General features: G+C 40.1%; 2 protein-coding genes and 1 pseudogene across 3 annotated transcripts in view; 1 reads left to right on the top strand and 2 right to left on the bottom strand.

Annotated features, from left to right (window-relative positions):
* LOC144664839 (uncharacterized) overlaps positions 1–2,880 on the top strand; it is a 44,339-nt pseudogene extending 41,459 nt beyond the window's left edge. The window contains exons 20-21 of the transcript XR_013572858.1: positions 272–411; positions 808–2,880. The product of XR_013572858.1 is annotated as an uncharacterized LOC144664839 (transcript). The remainder of the gene's footprint in view (positions 1–271; positions 412–807) is intronic.
* A 2,381-nt stretch (positions 2,881–5,261) lies between these two features.
* Positions 5,262–13,988, bottom strand: LOC144664742 (ZP domain-containing protein-like). The gene is made up of 6 exons (XM_078525948.1): positions 13,792–13,988; positions 10,611–10,679; positions 8,812–9,183; positions 8,201–8,423; positions 6,623–6,909; positions 5,262–5,785 (listed from the first exon to the last, which is right to left on the bottom strand). Exons 1-6 carry the CDS (start codon positions 13,841–13,843, stop codon positions 5,607–5,609), a joined length of 1,182 nt encoding a protein of 393 aa, XP_078382074.1. The 5' UTR covers positions 13,844–13,988; the 3' UTR covers positions 5,262–5,606.
* A 1,067-nt stretch (positions 13,989–15,055) lies between these two features.
* The window catches only part of LOC144664726 (ZP domain-containing protein-like), a 9,836-nt gene continuing 6,908 nt past the window's right edge, over positions 15,056–17,983 (bottom strand). Inside the window, exons 5-6 of the mRNA XM_078525931.1 lie at positions 17,563–17,849; positions 15,056–16,727 (exon numbers count right to left, since the gene is read on the bottom strand). Of these exons, the coding sequence (XP_078382057.1) occupies positions 16,549–16,727; positions 17,563–17,849 (466 nt within the window). The 3' untranslated portion in view covers positions 15,056–16,548. The remainder of the gene's footprint in view (positions 16,728–17,562; positions 17,850–17,983) is intronic.

Here is a 17,983-nt window from a genome sequence, read left to right on the forward strand (position 1 = left end):
CTAATGCTTTTAGGCGCATTTAATGTACGAGCGAGAGTAACTTTGCCACATTATAGTACTTGTTAATAAAAAGTAGAATGATGGCCGTTGTCGGTTGATAGCCTTATAAATTTTCAGTTGGGCAAGACGTTTTACCCGAAAATAGTTGAAAATTGGTTCTACAGGGGTCTATCGGGGTCTCATTTCCCTCAGTAACTTTTAGACTGCTCTTTTCAAGTGTTGTAACCTCAATATGCCAGAAATTTAATTTTCACCTGATGTTTGTTTTTAGCTCCATATGTTAAAGTGTATGTAATGGAAGGCAAACGATGCTTGGTTAAGAAGAAAACCCGAACAGCGCGGAGAACGTTAGAACCTTTATATCAACAACAACTAGAGTTCAAGGTAGAATTCACTGGCAAAACACTTCAGGTAAATAATAATGGTTATTTATTGGTTTTATCGCCTTAGAATGCTTCCACACTGACATCCACAAACTTGAAAGTTAGAACCACCTTTTACAGCATTATATACAGAATCACATGAAAGTACTGCTCAATGGCTTCCATTTGAATGGTCACACACTAGGATTTCTTATATAGGCTTAAAAGCTAAAACCACCTTGAACAGCTAAATCAGTCAGTACCACATAAAAGAACTCTCATGTACCACTGGATTTTTCACAGAATCAAAAATTAGAACCCCTTTTAGCAAAATATTCCTAATTTATTTTTTTTTAGGTTTTCCCACACTAAAATAAACTTTAAATATTTTTTTGGGTTAGAACCACCTTGTACAGCATAATAATAAAGTGTCTTCTCGTTGCAGGTTATCGTCTGGGGAGACTATGGACGTATGGACAGAAAAGTCTTCATGGGTGTTGTACAAATTCTACTTGACGAGTTAGATCTTAGTAGCCTTGTTATTGGTTGGTACAAACTGTTTTCTACTTCCTCTATGTGTGACCCACCCCTCCCTTCCCCCTCCTCCCCTATTGGTGGCTCACCAAAAAAGTCCCCTGGCCCCTCCCCAAGGTCGTCAATGAATCAAGGCGTGGCAAGCCCCATGCGAGGAGCGTCGCCTCTACCCACCATCATCCCGCCACCAGGTCACATGCACAATATGGACGAGGAGGGGGACTACGTATGAGTTAGACAATTGCTATAACAAAACGCTATGGATTCAGCTTGGACGCTGCCAGTGTGGAATTCTGGGAATTCGACTACAAAATGTTGATGCGATGCAAGCTCGCTTGGACGAGGCGAGCTTATTGTTAACAAAGAAATAGACGATATAAAAAGGTTTTTGAAAAGGAAAACGCTACTGGTGCCCAAGTGACCGGATATTATTCCGTTTGAAACATTAAAAGACTAAGTTATTTAGATTCTGCTGCATTTCACAAGTACGGCTACAAGACGCACTAGACCCAGGCCGCGAGCTGCTTCATGAACAACGCACTTATATGAACGAGGAGGACAAGGGACAAGTGAATTAATGACTTTCTCAACTCGATTCTTCCTGCAGTGAGACTCTTCTTGTATTAAAGAGCAACGTAGAGAAAGGATTTGGGGAAAATTAAATGACGTGGAAAGTGACACGAACGTAAGATAGTTCGAAATATTTATTCATAGGAAACAAATCGGTTCTTCGCTGGAAAAGTCTTGTTCCAGTGGCTTTGCTAATATTAAAATTAAATTTACTTTAGAATTTAAAGAAAGAAGGCTGGTTCTTCTGGTCAGAAGATACGAGGAGTGAAAAATGAACCGTTGTGAAAAGCGAATCATAATTCAGTTTTGTTTAGCGTGCACTAAGCTATGTAATCAGTCACGAAATGTGGCCAAATGCCTTAGCTAAGCCAACTTGATCGAAGTATCAGCTGATAAACTCATGGCACTATTTTATGTAAAAATGGCCGGAAGTTATATTCTTGTTTCTATTGATTCACAAGCAGACGAAATTAATACTCCGCAGGTTAAAAACCGAAGGCAATTCTGCAGCGGTGCATTTATCAAAACTAAAGTTTCACTGTTGGAGGAACGGTATTACGGTAATAGAAGGGAAGACGTTTGACCAAGACATGGTAACTGGTCACGTGAAATTTGCAAATCGAGAAATCTTTTGTTGATCAAGGAACAAGGTTTGTTGAAAGACATACTTTGTTTTAAAGGTCTGCCAGTGAATCATTGAGCTAGAAAAACGGATCTTAACATTGTGAATTACATGTTTACTTTGGAAAAATAATTTACCCAGTATCTTAATTCTGGGTAACCTGGCCATCAAGTCATCTCCTTCGCTGCCGTTGTTTGGTGCCGTCACGCAACACTTCTATGAGGAAAGCGTTACTTGGATCATCGCGTGACGCCTCTTGGATGAAGATTGCGTGATGATTCGGATAAACTTGCAGCTGTGGTATCTGAATGAAACTCCCTAAGCGTTACCAAGTGTGAACCCCTAAAGGCAGACGAGAATCCCTGTCAGTGAGTCCTCACCCCCTTCCCCCTAAGGCTGCGGAGGAGACCTTGCGGCCAGGAAAACAAAAGACAACAAATTTGAGTTTAAAATAAAAAATTGGACATTTTATTTAAATATGGCTGATATAAATGTATAAGAAGCAGAGGATGTAGATGTTAATATTTTATTTCACTTATGCCGTCACTTACTGGAAGTTTTTCAAGAGAAATCATAGTCTCATATTTATTTATAAGGAAAGATTTATTTAGAAACTTTAGAGGAAATACTATATAGGATTGTATCACTGTTGGTAATATTATTACTATCGTTTTAAAGTATATATTTATTGCTATTATTTAAATCCCGGGGTATGTAATAACTAGTATTTATGCTCTTTTTAAAGCTTTAAATAAAACTCATTGAAGAAGTGAAATAAATTGCAAAGACTGACTCGCGACTTGGTTTTGCTTTGATGCAGTCTGTTAGAATAGGGTCATGAATGTGTGTGTGTGTGTGTGGGGGGGGAGGGTGTGTTAATTTGTGGGGGTGGGGTATAAAATCTCATTTTCCAGCCCAAATTTTGCCCATTCCCATTTCCCAGTCTATTGTTTTCCAATTTTTTTTAAATCTAAGTCCCAGTTGTACTGTTTATTTGTTTGTGATTCCCAGTCCCAGTGACCCAAATCCCGTTTTCCCACTGAAAATTTGCCCAAATCCCAGTTCCCATTTTACCCATTCAGGCCTCTCGTAGAATGTACAACTAAAAAGAACATCAGGAGTTTGCACTTAATTCGAGGAATCTGTAGCAAGGAGGAGAAGTCACTTCTGGAGCGATCTAAGCCCAGTTTAAACTTGACGTTCCGGCCAATCTCGTTCTCAGAGCCCGCGTCCCCCTTTATCAGCAGTCGGTGGTCCGGTATAAAAGAGGCCTGGTCTGGCCATTTTATGTCGTTCCCAGATCTCTTAATAGTGGGCATTCTCATCCCCGGTTATCAGCCAACCATCAAAGTGTAAACAGCTATACACCTGCGTTTTAACGACAGTACTGGTAAAATGTTTTCTTTTGCCAAGAGTATTTGTCGAAACATAAGCAAGTAGTATCTCATTTTTGTCAATGACTTAATTAGCTTTAATTTGATTTTATGAGATTTTAAAGTTCAGAAAAATCCCAATAACTCGAACAAAAATTCATTAAACTTGCCTTTCTCAGTCGAATACCTTTAATTTTATCCTTATGCTTTGGCTGAAAAAGTACACATTTGCAGTAGTATAACGTCTTGTTTAAACCAATTCACCCTCACACAACAATGAACATGCGCGCGCCAACTCCCCCCCCCCCCCAAAAAAAAAGCTTTGTACGTAAACTACCTTATTATAGGAATTAACGCGTCATGATTCGCGAATTTCACATTTTCGCGTTTTTAGTCGCGTTTTTGTTACGTTATTTCCGCGCCGTTAGTGGAGCGTTTTTCCTGACGATTTCATTTGGCCCCTTGAGTCGAGTTGACTCGGAGCAACGCCACTATCATGAACTGGGCGCAGGGGAGTAGCCGACATTGCGAACGCCTACAGTGGACTCTGTCGGTGTGTCGCTTTTCGATGTTCCCCCTTCGCGTTTGGGAGTTCTCTTCGCGTTTTAGTCGCGTTTTCAATACCTTATTAAAAGCGTTATTTCCTATAATAAGGTATTCCCGTAAACTATTAAGAAGACAGTTTGTGGTTTAAACCTTTTTTTTTATTAGAAATAAAGTCCTACCTAGTGGCACATAAAATGAATAGAAATAATAGATTAGCAGAAACCAAGAGTTAAGTTTTTCCAACTGTTACTGCAAGATCAAACGCTTCGCATTTGCTTTGTCTGAAGATGGAAACTCTTCTTTCACTAAAACCACGTTTTGTAAACTATTCCCTTAATCTATATATACCATAAATTAATAAAATGATTCTATCTTAGTCACTTTTCAGCGATAACCGAGTAAAATCTGGGCGAGATGAGTTGAAACCCAGCCGCATAGATTGCGTGACGCGTTACTTCAAAGTGACAAATATCACATTTTATATTCCGAGTAAATATTGATGCATGTCTTCAAACAATGAATCCTCGCCCCAGTCTGCTATTGATTATAATATTGCCCCAGGTTATAAAAAGAGTTAACAAAAGAGTATACAGCGTTAGAGAGGGATCCTAGTGATTCACACCTTAGTTGGGTCTTTTTCTTAGTAAATGTCTTTCACAATTCGGTCTTTTTTTCTTCGCCCCGTGTTAGCTCTCGTTTCGCGCGCATGCGCATGAATTGTATCCGCTACGTCTCAAACCGGTCAAACCGGGATTCTTCTAGGTATTGTATCATAAAGTAAAAGGAATTCTCTGGAGTCACAGGGATCCCTTTCTTTGTGTCATACACTTTTGTTGGAGACACAGTTCGCGGTTTTTCCCGCCATTTTTAATAGGCTGCAACACGGATCGAGACACAGTACCTGTATGAAAATTTGTCGTCAACCCCAATGAGATGTTGATATTCCACCTGGTAAAATTTTTTTACTGACGACGATTCTTGTACAGCAAGGAATGATAAAGTCGTCATTTTTACACAAAATTCTTCTGTAAGACCAGGTCAAAGTCCAAGACATAGTCGCACCTTTTTCAAAATGGCGGAAACAGCCACGAATTGGTTTATTAATCATACACCTTGCAACCCTTATAATAAAAGCCAGCTACCAGTAATGCAGATGCATTGCAAAAAGCCTAAAACAACACTCGATCGCCGCTTACCTTTTGTTAGATATTTAAAAATGAACAAGACGAAATGAAAAAAATGCATTTTAAAGAACATATTTTTATAAAAGTGGAGTTGTTTCGTTTTTCTAACTTATTTATCCTGAAATGAGACTCTTATGAACGGTGTTAAAACGCTAAGTTAATTTGCTGATGTTTATCGCTTTTTTTTACAAAATCATTTGTTTGTCTTTATATATAAAAAGAAATATAAAACTAAAATGGAAATGCAAGAGCCTGTTTGGGAGTTGTCGAATTCTCCCTGAACTGTACGCGCTCGTGTTCTGGTGGTAACTACGGATAAAAAAAATAACTTTTTACAAAAACTAACAGAAAGAAGCGGTGAAAGATTAAAACTTCGCTACAGTGTGCCACGTCACCATATCAAGCCCAGTCCCTCTCAGACGAGCTGTTTGTTATCTTCACTGGAGGTCCTGGAGTATACAACACTCCCAGCATTCTGGGGGCCATGGAAACGCTTGTACAGCACAACCAGAGCCACAATCAGAGCCAACACGACCACACCCAGGACACCGGCGACTGCAGCAATAACGGTCATTGAACTCACCGACTTTCGCTCTAGAAGTGGAAAGGAAAATGATAAGGAATTGATGAGTACGTGCGTAAAGTGCGTCTGTGTGTTATGAGGCTGGAATTTAACTGTTCTGAATATAAAATGGTTTTAAAGTATAAATGTTCGGGAAAATCTATACTTTTCAAACTGTTGCGCACAAACGTACGTACGTGAGCACGCACGTCTGCATTTAGCACTCACGCGCGCAGTTAAAGCTCACTCATGGTGGATTTCCACTGACGCGTTATTTTTGCATAAACGTTTACACAAGCCGTTCATACATTATCTCTAAGTTGTAAATAATAAAGATGGTAAATTTCAAGCTCGGTGATAAATAGTGAAGAAATTATTCAACATGACACGAGCGTGGGACAAAGAAAAAATCTGAGTCCCCGACGCAAGTAAACGCACGTAAAAAAATACGCGTCAGTGTAAATCCACCTTTACGCACGCATTTAGCAGTCGCGCACGTGCAAACTCTCTTAATCTCTTTAATACGCACTCTTTTAGGCATACAGGCACTCGCGCACGCTCTTCTGCACCCACTCGCTTACTCCACGGAGAGACAGGCTCACTCACACCTCACTCATTCACCTCACACACACAAAGTCATTGAATCCAAAAACGCGCGCACTCGCTTTCTCACGCCACGCTCGCTCAGACTCTCACGCACAAACTCGCTGAGTCCAAGTACGCACACACTCGTTCTCTCACGCCACACCCGTTCACCTCTTACGCACAAACTCGCTGACTCCAAACACGCACGCACTCTCTCACGCCTCACACGCACGAACTCACTGTCTCACGCAACAATCTCTCACTCCACACACGCTCACGCTCACCTTTTTCGACTGGGGCAGCAGTAATTTTCCTAGACACTGGTCCAATGGTAACAGTCTGCTGTGCCACAGCATCCAATGTCAAGCTACGTCGTCGCCTCGTACTGTTGTCTGCTTTGCATCCCTCTGCACAGCGGGAGTCGCTGTCGCCCTTACGGCAAGCTTCCACTGCACAGTGGAGGTACACCACGGCATCTGCGCTTACTCCCAAGAAACGGAAGGCGTCCAAGTAGAACTGCTGCGCTGCATTCTCTTCATAGTCAAACACCAATGTAGCATCTTTACCGCAACTGTGTATGAGAGGCAACAAAAACAGATTAGAGAGCAATGTTTAGATGCAGGGCTGGTCTAACCCCAGGGGAGGTTAGGGCTTTCCACAAGTTGCTCGGCAACTTTTTGGCAACTTTTCATGTTTCGAGCAACTTTTTTCCTCTCGAGCAACTTTTTTCCCCTTCGAGCAACTTTTTTCCTCTCGAGCAACTTGCTGCATTTTGAGAAATTTCAGACCGAAGACTTCCGAAGATTATCCGAGTGTTGTTCAAAGACAATACGAACGTTGCCGAAGATTTACGAAGTTTGCCGAAGATTTTCGAGAAACATCTGAAGACGTTTCAACTTTTGGCTCCTTCTGCTTTAAAACATGACGTCATAGATATCTTCACGATTTTTCTCAGTTAAAGAAATCCTTGCTATTTAACAACTGTTCTCCTTAATATGTAATTTAGATACTTCTTTTGCTGTAAAATTGCATAAAACTGCTTAGAAATCTTACCCTCAAAGGGAAATTAGCATATATTTAGAGAAATTCTCTTGATTAGAAACTGTTTAGACGCGGCGTTTTGGATTTTTTGGAGCAACTTTCGAGCAACTTTTATTATCAGAAGCAACCTTTTTGTATTTTTGGAGCAACTTTTAAGCAACTTTTTGAGAACTTACGGGCAACTTTGTGGAAAATCTCGAGCAACTTGTGGAAAGCCCTAGGGGAGGTACTCGGGAATTTAAGTGACGGGGATGATCAAATGGGGGCAAAAATTATGACCCAGAAACTCCCTAGGGCTTCCAACAAAACCCCAAAAATTCCAAGACAAAAATTAACCCCCAAAAAATCAACAGCAAAACACATTTGTTTGTACTTTATTTGCAGAACTACACAGCCAAGGCACTACCACGAATGTCTAGATTGTTTTTAATACCCCCGAAAAATCCCTACTTAAATCAAAAAAATAATTGCCAAATTTTTCTACCCAAAAAAATCTCAGAGTCGAAATCTCGAGTACCCTCCCTGGGGGTCTAACAGCTAGGGACTGATGTTATAAATTTATTTTGGCCCATTATCACAGTGTTGCAGGAGTTTAGAGATCAGTACAACATCGCGCGTAATTTCAACCCACAACCGATGGTGATTAAGGCAGATTTGCTCAGTCAAGTGTGTATTTGAGTTAAAATGGCCAGTTCAGTAAGCAGACGCTCAACTTCAGTTTCCCAAAGATGTCGCAACAAAAAAAAAAACAATCCCACCCCACTCTAGATAGGAAGCTGTTCAATTACAGAGAGGTAAGTCGAGTTTGACCAATTCCTTACCCGTCCTCGATGAACGCGAACGATTTGTCATCGTCCTGGTCTTGGCTCGGGGTGGCCCAGCACTTTTCAGGAATCAACACCAACTGGGAGTCATTGGACATGACTTTAACCTCTAGGTACATTTTGTCATTAAGGTCCTTGTTTACGGGGTAGCTGTCATATGGAGCTTCATATTGATCCGTCGGGTACATGTCCATTGTGAAAGTAAAGTTACCAAACTCAGCTGCAAATGTGAAATAAAACATTTTACATTCTCGGTTTACTTGACAATGGGAGAGAGATTTGGCCTACTCTGTCAGAGGCCTAACTGGCTGATAACAAAGTAAGGTTTAAATCTGCATACAAGCCTAGTGGCCCATCAGACCGGAGCTTATCCCGGTTTCCGTAACATGAAGCGACTAGGAGTATTTCTACTCCCCCTAGATGAGATGCTAGCCCATCGCAGGCTTACCCCTAGCATTAAATTTGCCAGTACCCAAAAATTGAACCGCACACGCAAAGTGAACTATTAAATTAACTTTTCCAACGAGCACCCCGTCCCTTTCATATGGGAATGCAGAATTCCCCACCTCACACCCCCTCCCTTCGGTGAACTGTTTACTGCTGCTTACCTGTCCTGGTGTAGATAACTTTTTCCCGAGGAGAGAAGCTGGCGACCGACAAAATGGCGGAGCGAGGATAGGTACACTTGAATGGGAACTCGGCCTGGAACTCTCTGGAGATCAAGAAACTGCCTTGACTTGCCCGCGTCTCTGCGATGATACTGTTCGCGTAGGTAATTGTTTCATCGCTAGTGGTATGGTTGGTCATACAACTGTCAAAAGGGACTGTCATCCACAAATGTGTTCTGTTAAAATTACCGAGGTCAGATAATTTACAGTTGGCGTCTTTCAGATTGACTCTGTCCATGTCAAGGTTGGTATGATGAGGCAAATGCTGCAGGTAGACCATCATGTGCTCATGAGTGCACTCCACAGACAAGGCTGTCAAGAAATATTGAATATTAGACAGGTAACCTTGATCACAGGGAACCCTGATGGCATGGATATTACGCAGTTATCGTCACGCAGTGAGTCAGGCAGTCAGTCTGTCAGTACATACATGCATACATACATACATCATTTATTTGATTACGCAGGTCGGAATAAGGCAGCATAAAGCTGATGTGGACCTCCGGTAATTAAAATTTACAAAATAGATATGAAAAAAATCTTTAAAAAATCTTAACCTAATAAACCTAATAATTACAAAAGAAAATGTATAAAAATTTTTAAAATATGGTAAAGAATAAAATTCCTAAAAATATCAAAAAAAAAATTCCTATAAATAGTCAACCAATCAATGTGTCAATCAATCAATCAATCAATCAATCAATCAATCAATCAATCAGTCAGTCAGTCAATGAGTCAATCAATCAATCAATCAATCTATCAATCAATCAGTCAATCAACCAATCACTCAGTCAGTCAATCAGTCAATCAATCAATCAATCAATCAATCAATCAATTAATCAATCAGTCAATCAACCAATCAATCAATCGCTCAGTAAGTCAGTCAGTCAGTCAGTCGTTAGTCAGTGAATCAATCAATTAATCATTCAGTCAGTTAGTCAGTCAATGAGTGAATCAATCAATCAATCAACAATCAATCAATCAATCAATCAATCAATCAAACAATCATTCAGTCAGTTAGTCAGTCATTGAGTCAAACAATCAATCAATCAACAATCAATCAATCAGTCAGTCAGTCAGTCAATCAATCAATGAGTCAATCGATCAATCAATCAATCAATCAATCAATCCATCAATCAATGAGTCAATCAATCAATCAATCAGTCAATTAACCAATCTATCAATCGCTCAGTCAGTCAGTCAGTCAGTCAGTCAGTAAATCAATCAATTAATCATTCAGTCAGTTAGTCAGTCAATCAATCAATCAATCAATCAATCTTTCAGTCAGTTAGTCAGTCAATGAGTCAATCAATCAATCAATTAACCAGTCAGTCAGTCAGTCAGTCAGTCAGTCAGTCAGTCAGTCAACCAATCAATCAGTCAGACAGTCAGTCAGTCAAACAATGGGTCAATCAATCAATTGATCCATCAATCCTTCCATCAATCCATCAGTCAGTCAGTCAGTCCGTCAGTCAGTCAATCAGTCAGTCAGTCAGTCAGTCAGTCAGTCAGTCCGCCAATGATCTTTTTGTATTTTTTTTTTTTTTTTTTTTCAGCTAGTCAGTCAGTCAGTCAGTCCGCCAGTCAGCCAGTCAGTCAGCCAGTCAGTCAATCAGTCAGTCAATCAGTCAGTCAGTCAGTCAGTCAGTCAGTCGGTCAGTCGGTCAGTCAGTCAGTCCGTTTTCAATATATCAACCAGTTATTCTGTCATTCTACTGAAATGTATTTCTATTACTCACTTTGGGGAGGAGTAGGCGTTGGTGGTCCCCGTGTGGCATTCGCCGCTGCTGCTTCTGTGGCATTCTGGGCTGTAAAAAAACGAAGCAAACATCAATCCATTTTGTAGGACTTATCGCATTTTGTGATTAATACATAAGGCTGACGCTAGCTTGTTATTTACTGATAAAATTATACTATCATGACTCTGTAACTGACTCGTCCCCAGTCGTCTTTTGAGTCCGTCTTGAGTCTAGGGAGACTGGATGAAACTAAACACAGATGGAATCACGGGAAGGGAGAGAAGGACTTTCCTCCTACCCATCATCCTTCGCGTCTTGAAATTTGCGCATAAGAGGCGACGGGGACGAGTCAGACTCCGTAACGCGAGACACCAAAGCGCGGCTGTTTTAGCCACTTTATTGTGCTTTAGACCGCAAATTAAGAAGCACAATTCCGGGCGGCGAGTGAAGAGATAAGAGGGCACTGGGCGGACTCTCGAACGTTCGTTTCGCAAAATTTCAGCGTATTTCTCTTAAAGGAAAAAAGGATTAATTAACATATTTGCTGATCAAACAAAATATATCCGCAATGCTTGCGTTATAAAGGTAGAAGGTGTTTTTTGAAGGAAAAGAAAGGTGTGGATTTTGTTCAAAAATGTTCTAGAGGATAGTAAATAAGAATCGCGTGAGTTCTATAGGGTGAAATGCATCACGTGAGGTCACAGCATTCCAGTGATTATTCGGTCTCGCTCCGTTAGATTTCTTCAAAAGGCTTAAAAGCTAGGTTTGCAAACAAATATACGGTTGGTAAAACTTTTAATTCTGTCCTCAATTTATATAGGTGTGGGATTAACAGATTTATTCAAGACGATGCGAGAATTAAACTTTTGTAAACTTTCCATCAAAGCGCCGCTGTAGGCAAACTCGGGAGTTAATTAACTCAATAAACTTTACTACCAAATTGTTAATTCTCAATCAAGCAAAGAGATAAGGGACCCGTTAGAAGCAATTAGCTGTTGGAACTGCGTTCAGCCTGACAGATCACAATCTGTTTTATTATGGTCACGAAATTTAAAATCTTAAAAGCGCTCCATTTGCGTCGAAAGAAAGAGCACGTGAAGTAAGGTTGTATACTTAAGAATCGTTAGAAATTCATTCATAATTCCACTATTTAAGTTTTTTCACATGGAGTTTTCAATGTCCTTAACAAAAACATTAATAAATCATGAAAGAACGGTCTAGTAGACATACGAACAATTAACTGCGGTTTATAGAGACAAAATACTGCTTTGACACAAATCGCATTCATAAGATAACACTTTGAAAACAACTGCAGGTGGAAATTCCGCAGTTTCGACGGCAAAGTTCACGACCACTTACAAATTCTTTTATAACATTTGTTTTGTTAATTCGCGTGGTTTTCAGATCCCTGATTTTTAGTAAATTGGACTGCATTTTTTGCAGACTTTGCTTAGCCAATCAAGGCTAATATAGAAAATCCAACAGCTCTAGGCGAACTGTTTAAGCATGAATTCTTAAGTGCGGCCTCTCTTGTAAAAACAGATCAATACAGCCATGTAGTTTGTTTGGATATGAATCGCTTAATATTATCAGGGCGCCAACAAACAGCGCAGAGATATTTGTTATGATAAAACGCAAGACAGATTTTTAACCCATTTGTGTGCTCAATTTGAGACACGATGATTCTTGCATGATAAACTTTGCGCGCGGTGTTTTCAAAGCCAGGTGGCCTAGAACAAAAGACCCGCCCGCCTTAAAAATCAGATCGTTGCAAGCGTGAATAAAATGCTTTGATATTCATGAGTGCGACAGAATATGCAATATTGCGGATGTTACTAATTCTGCTAAGCTTCACATTTTTAAAATCTCAGGCGCCCGACCTTATATCGGAAAAATCCAAGCTAAAATTATAAAATGTCTCTTGGATCTTTACACCCTTTACATTTGTATGACTTGCACGACTTCACTTCAAACCCTTATCTTCAATCCCAGGGCCAACACAAAAAGACAAAGGACCTCGTGGGGAGCCTCAGTTATCAGGGAATAAATTAAAATTGTTTAATCTTCGCTGCTTTGGATGACTAAAAGAATTTTCATCATTTTCTGTACAGTAAATTGTGTGCGCGCGTTTAAGCTCCGTGCGAAAAATATCGTCAACACGCAAGGTTTGTTCCAGCTAAAATGCCCAAGCTATAGATATTCAACAACCTCGTCAAAACAAAGCAATCTATTTAGTCAAAACTGTTTATTAAAAGTTTTCAACTATCTGCCAAAAGTTTAGCAATGAATATTTATTAGAATCTGTGGTTGAACGGACATTGATTTGGCTTTCATGTTTGACTCTGTGTTAACCACACCCTGGCCAACTAAAAACCTACACAACTAAAAACTAAACGAGCGATGCTAGAGCCAAGTTTAAAAATTTCCTAGCTTGGCGAGAAGAACATCAAAAGCGTCAATGATGAAAAACGCGCATTAGAGACAAAACAAACATTAGTTAATAAAGTACTGAATATGTTTGCAGGCGAGCTCGATTTATGCATAATGGACCCGGTTTGCATTGACGCGTGGCCGGTAGCGAGACATGCTTTCAAATTCGCTGTGCATAAGTCACACCTTCGTTCACCTTCTCCACCGAGTTTTGAAACAAATTAATTATTAACGTGTTGTAATCCAAGTCATAAACTGTATTAGCCTTACAAAATAAACATTTTGGGTATGTAAATTCTAGATTGGCGGCGAAACGCGCCATGGCTGCATTCTCTTTCACTTAACAAAGCTGACAAAGGCCAATGGATTAATCGAAGGATTACCATTCGACCACATGGCAGAATTTCGCAAAGAAATAAGTAGTTTTGCAGTTATAAAATTTCCCCCACGCCTAGCTGATTGAAGATACGACTTTCTCTAGAACAAATCTAGAAGACTCTGTCGGCGGAATCTCCGGCGTAAACAATTTAAGTTGGCGTGACTATCCGGACCGCTAAGAATTTTATATTCTGCACATGTTGAAAGGCCTGCCATCAGTTACTTATGGTAAAAGGCGCGTTAAACACGCTAATTTAGCAAAGAATCCAATGATTTATCGCCATGATGTTCACAATCGACAACCGAGGGCGAATGAAATATAAATATCTGAAATAATCAAGGATATTTAAGTTTGTGAAAATGCCTTACGTACCTGTAGTGAGTCCCGCAAGGAGAAGAAACACGATTGAACTGTACAGAATCATTTCGGCAGTAATCGCGCAGTATGCGAATCCCTGGCCTACTTAAAGAAGCTGACTAAAACACACGGAAGAAGAATTCACAGACAATCTGTGCACAGAACCAGCCGACTCTCAAGCGACAGACAGGTCAATGTGATCAAGGCACGGTATTCTTTATATCGCAGTGATTTCATTAGAATTCATAAACACGAGAGAGCCAATAGTATGCGCGTTTACGGTCGTAATTATCACCATATGTGATGCCCTTTGTGCGTTTACATAAGGCGGCGTCTCTGTAATTTAAATGAATTGTTAAGCGAACTAATGAATGAACAAAAAATTAGCTAATACCAAGCAACCTAGACGGCGCTGCGTTCTTGAACAGTATCACAATGAAGTTTCCATTGAGTTACACTGTATTGATTATGAAATGGCAAGATTATCAAACGTTATCGCATGGAAAATAAGTAATCGCGCCACTTTTGAATAAATTACGTGTGGTAGTCGCCTGCGGAAATGAACTGTCTGATTTATAGTTTGTAAACTGACATCCACCCCCGTGAAAAGTTTTGTATAAAAACAGATTAAAACTATAGTGTCTGGTGATAAATTTCTTGATGTCTGGCATGCAGTGAAAGTGAGAAGGTTGTTCGTGCCTAAATGAAAAATTTATTGACCGCGTGCCCCATTTTGCTAACTTAATTATAGCCTTTTGCATAAAAACAAACAAAGCTCTACTGTTCTCCGGGGTCTATAAAGGGCGTTCCTTACATATTTGCAAGTGAACAAGGCTCTTAAGCTCTGAAAAGAAAGCATTTAGCAGCACTTAAATGACAGTGAACGTGGTAGCTTTGTGCGACATTTCACAATCTTTGCGAAAACGTTCATTTGAAAATTTCCCGTGAGAGTTTAGAACTGCGAAGACAAATAATTTCTTTGTTGATTTCAAACAAAACAACAAACAAGATGAATAAAAAGTATATTGGATGGATATAAAGCCCGAGGCAAAAAAATCCATTAATCAGGAGTTTAAAAACTAAACGATACAAACTGGCTTAAAATATTTGTTTGCAAAAATAAACTTTCTTCATTAACAAAAAATGAAACAAAATGATTTTCCTTCCTGATATCGAATGCTTGAATCTATTCTTTTGCACCGTTATTTTTCCGTTAAATAAGCCTCTTACAAGTTAAGCGTTTTAAAAGATAGTTATTTGTAAACTATTCAGAAGACAGTTTGTGGTTTAAACCTTTTTTTTTATTAGAAATAAAGTCCTATCTAGTGGCACATAAAATGAATATTAATAATAGATTAGCAGAAACCAAGAGTTAAGTTTTTCCAACTGTTACTGCAAGATCAAACGCTTCGCATTTGCTTTGTCTGAAGATGGAAACTCTTCTTTCACTAAAACCACGTTTTGTAAACTATTCCCTTAATCTATATATACCATAAATTAATAAAATGATTCTATCTTAGTCACTTTTCAGCGATAACCGAGAAAAATCTGGGCGAGATGAGTTGAAACCCAGCCGCATAGATTGCGTGACGCGTTACTTCAAAGTGACAAATATCACATTTTATATTCCGAGTAAATATTGATGCATGTCTTCTAACAATGAATCCTCGCCCCAGTCTGCTATTGATTATAATATTGCCCCAGGTTATAAAAAGAGTTAACAAAAGAGTATAAAGCGTTAGAGAGGAATCTTAGTGATTCACACCTTAGTTGGGTCTTTTTCTTAGTAAATGTCTTTCACAAATCGGTCTTTTTTTCTTCGCCCTGTGTTAACTCTCGTTTCACACACAGGCGCATAAATTGTATCCGCTCCGTCTCAAACCGGTCAAACCGGGATTCTTCTAGGTATTGTATCATAAAGCAAAAGCAATTCTCTGGAGTCACAGGGATCCCTCTCTTTGTGTCATACTCTTTTGTTCGAGACCCAGTTTGCGGTTTTTCCCGCCATTTTCAATAGTCTGCAACACGGATCGAAACACAATGCCTGTATGAAAATTTGACGTCAAGCAATCCCCTAAAATTTATGAGATGTTGATATTCCACCCGGTAAAATTTTTTTAATGACGACGATTTTTGTACAGCAAGGAATGATGAAGTCTTCCTTTTCACACAAAGATTCTTCTGTAAGAACAGGTCAAAGTCCAAGACACAGTCGCACCTTTTTCAAAATGGCGGAAACAGCCACGAATTGGTTTATCAATCATACATCTTGCAACCTTTATAATAAAAGCCAGCTACCAGTTATGCAGATGCATTGCAAAAAGCCTAAAACAACACTCAATCACCGCTTACCTTTTGTTAGATGTTTAAAAATGAACAAGTAACGATAAAATGATAAAAAAATGCATTATTTTATAAGAACATATTTTTATAAAAATGGAGTTATTTCGTTTTTCTAACTTATTTATGCTGAAATGACTCGACTCTTATGAAGGTGTTAAAACGCTAAGTTAATTTGCTGATTTTTATCGCTTTTTTTTTACAAAATCATTTGTTTGTTTTATATACAAAAAGTAATATAAAACTAAAATGGAAATGCAAGAGCCTGTTTAGGAGATGTCGAATTATCCCTGAGCTGTACGTGTTCGTGTTCTAGGCTGGTCAACTACGGATAAAAAAAAATTAACTTTTTACAAAACTAACAGAAAGAAGCGGTGAAAGAATAAAACTTCGCTACAGTGTGCCACGTCTTCATATCAAGCCCAGTCCCTCTCAGACGAGCTGTTTGTTATCTTCACTGGAGGTCCTGGAGTATACAACACTCGCAGCATTCTGGGGGCCATGGAAACGCTTGTACAACACGACCAGAGCCACAATCAGAGCCAACACGACCACACCCAGGACACCGGCGACTGCAGCAATAACGGTCATTGAACTCACCGACTTTCGCTCTAGAAGTGGAAAGGAAAATGATAAGGAATTGATGAGTACGTGCGTAAAGTGCGTCTGTGTGTTATGAGGCTGGAATTTAACTGTTCTGAATATAAAATGGTTTTAAAGTATAAATGTTCGGGAAAATCTATACTTTTCAAACTGTTGCGCACAAACGTACGTACGTGAGCACGCACGTCTGCATTTAGCACTCACGCGCGCAGTTAAAGCTCACTCATGGTGGATTTCCACTGACGCGTTATTTTTGCATAAACGTTTACGCAAGCCGTTCATACATTATCTCTAAGTTGTAAATAATAAAGATGGTAAATTTCAAGCTCGGTGATAAATAGTGAAGAAATTATTCAACATGACACGAGCGTGGGACAAAGAAAAAATCTGAGTCCCCGACGCAAGTAAACGCACGTAAAAAAATACGCGTCAGTGTAAATCCACCTTTACGCACGCATTTAGCAGTCGCGCACGTGCAAACTCTCTTAATCTCTTTTACGCACTCTTTTAGGCATACAGGCACTCGCGCACGCTCTTCTGCACCCACTCGCTTACTCCACGGAGAGACAGGCTCACTCACACCTCACTCATTCACCTCACACACACAAAGTCATTGAATCCAAAAACGCGCGCACTCGCTCTCTCACGCCACGCTCGCTCAGACTCTCACGCACAAACTCGCTGAGTCCAAGCACGCACACACTCGTTCTCTCACGCCACACCCGTTCACCTCTTACGCACAAACTCGCTGACTCCAAACACGCACGCACTCTCTCACGCCTCACACGCACGAACTCACTGTCTCACGCAACAATCTCTCACTCCACACACGCTCACGCTCACCTTTTTCGACTGGGGCAGCAGTAATTTTCCTAGACACTGGTCCAATGGTAACAGTCTGCTGTGCCACAGCATCCAATGTCAAGCTACGTCGTCGCCTCGTACTGTTGTCTGCTTTGCATCCCTCTGCACAGCGGGAGTCGCTGTCGCCCTTACGGCAAGCTTCCACTGCACAGTGGAGGTACACCACGGTATCTGCGCTTACTCCCAAGAAACGGAAGGCGTCCAAGTAGAACTGCTGCGCTGCATTCTCTTCATAGTCAAACACCAATGTAGCATCTTTACCGCAACTGTGTATGAGAGGCAACAAAAACAGATTAGAGAGCAATGTTTAGATGCAGGGCTGGTCTAACCCCAGGGGAGGTTAGGGCTTTCCACAAGTTGCTCGGCAACTTTTTGGCAACTTTTCATGTTTCGAGCAACT

Source organism: Oculina patagonica, chromosome 9 (genome assembly GCF_052425735.1).
Source record: "Oculina patagonica isolate OP01 chromosome 9, crgOcupat, whole genome shotgun sequence".
Lineage (NCBI taxonomy): Eukaryota > Metazoa > Cnidaria > Anthozoa > Scleractinia > Oculinidae > Oculina > Oculina patagonica.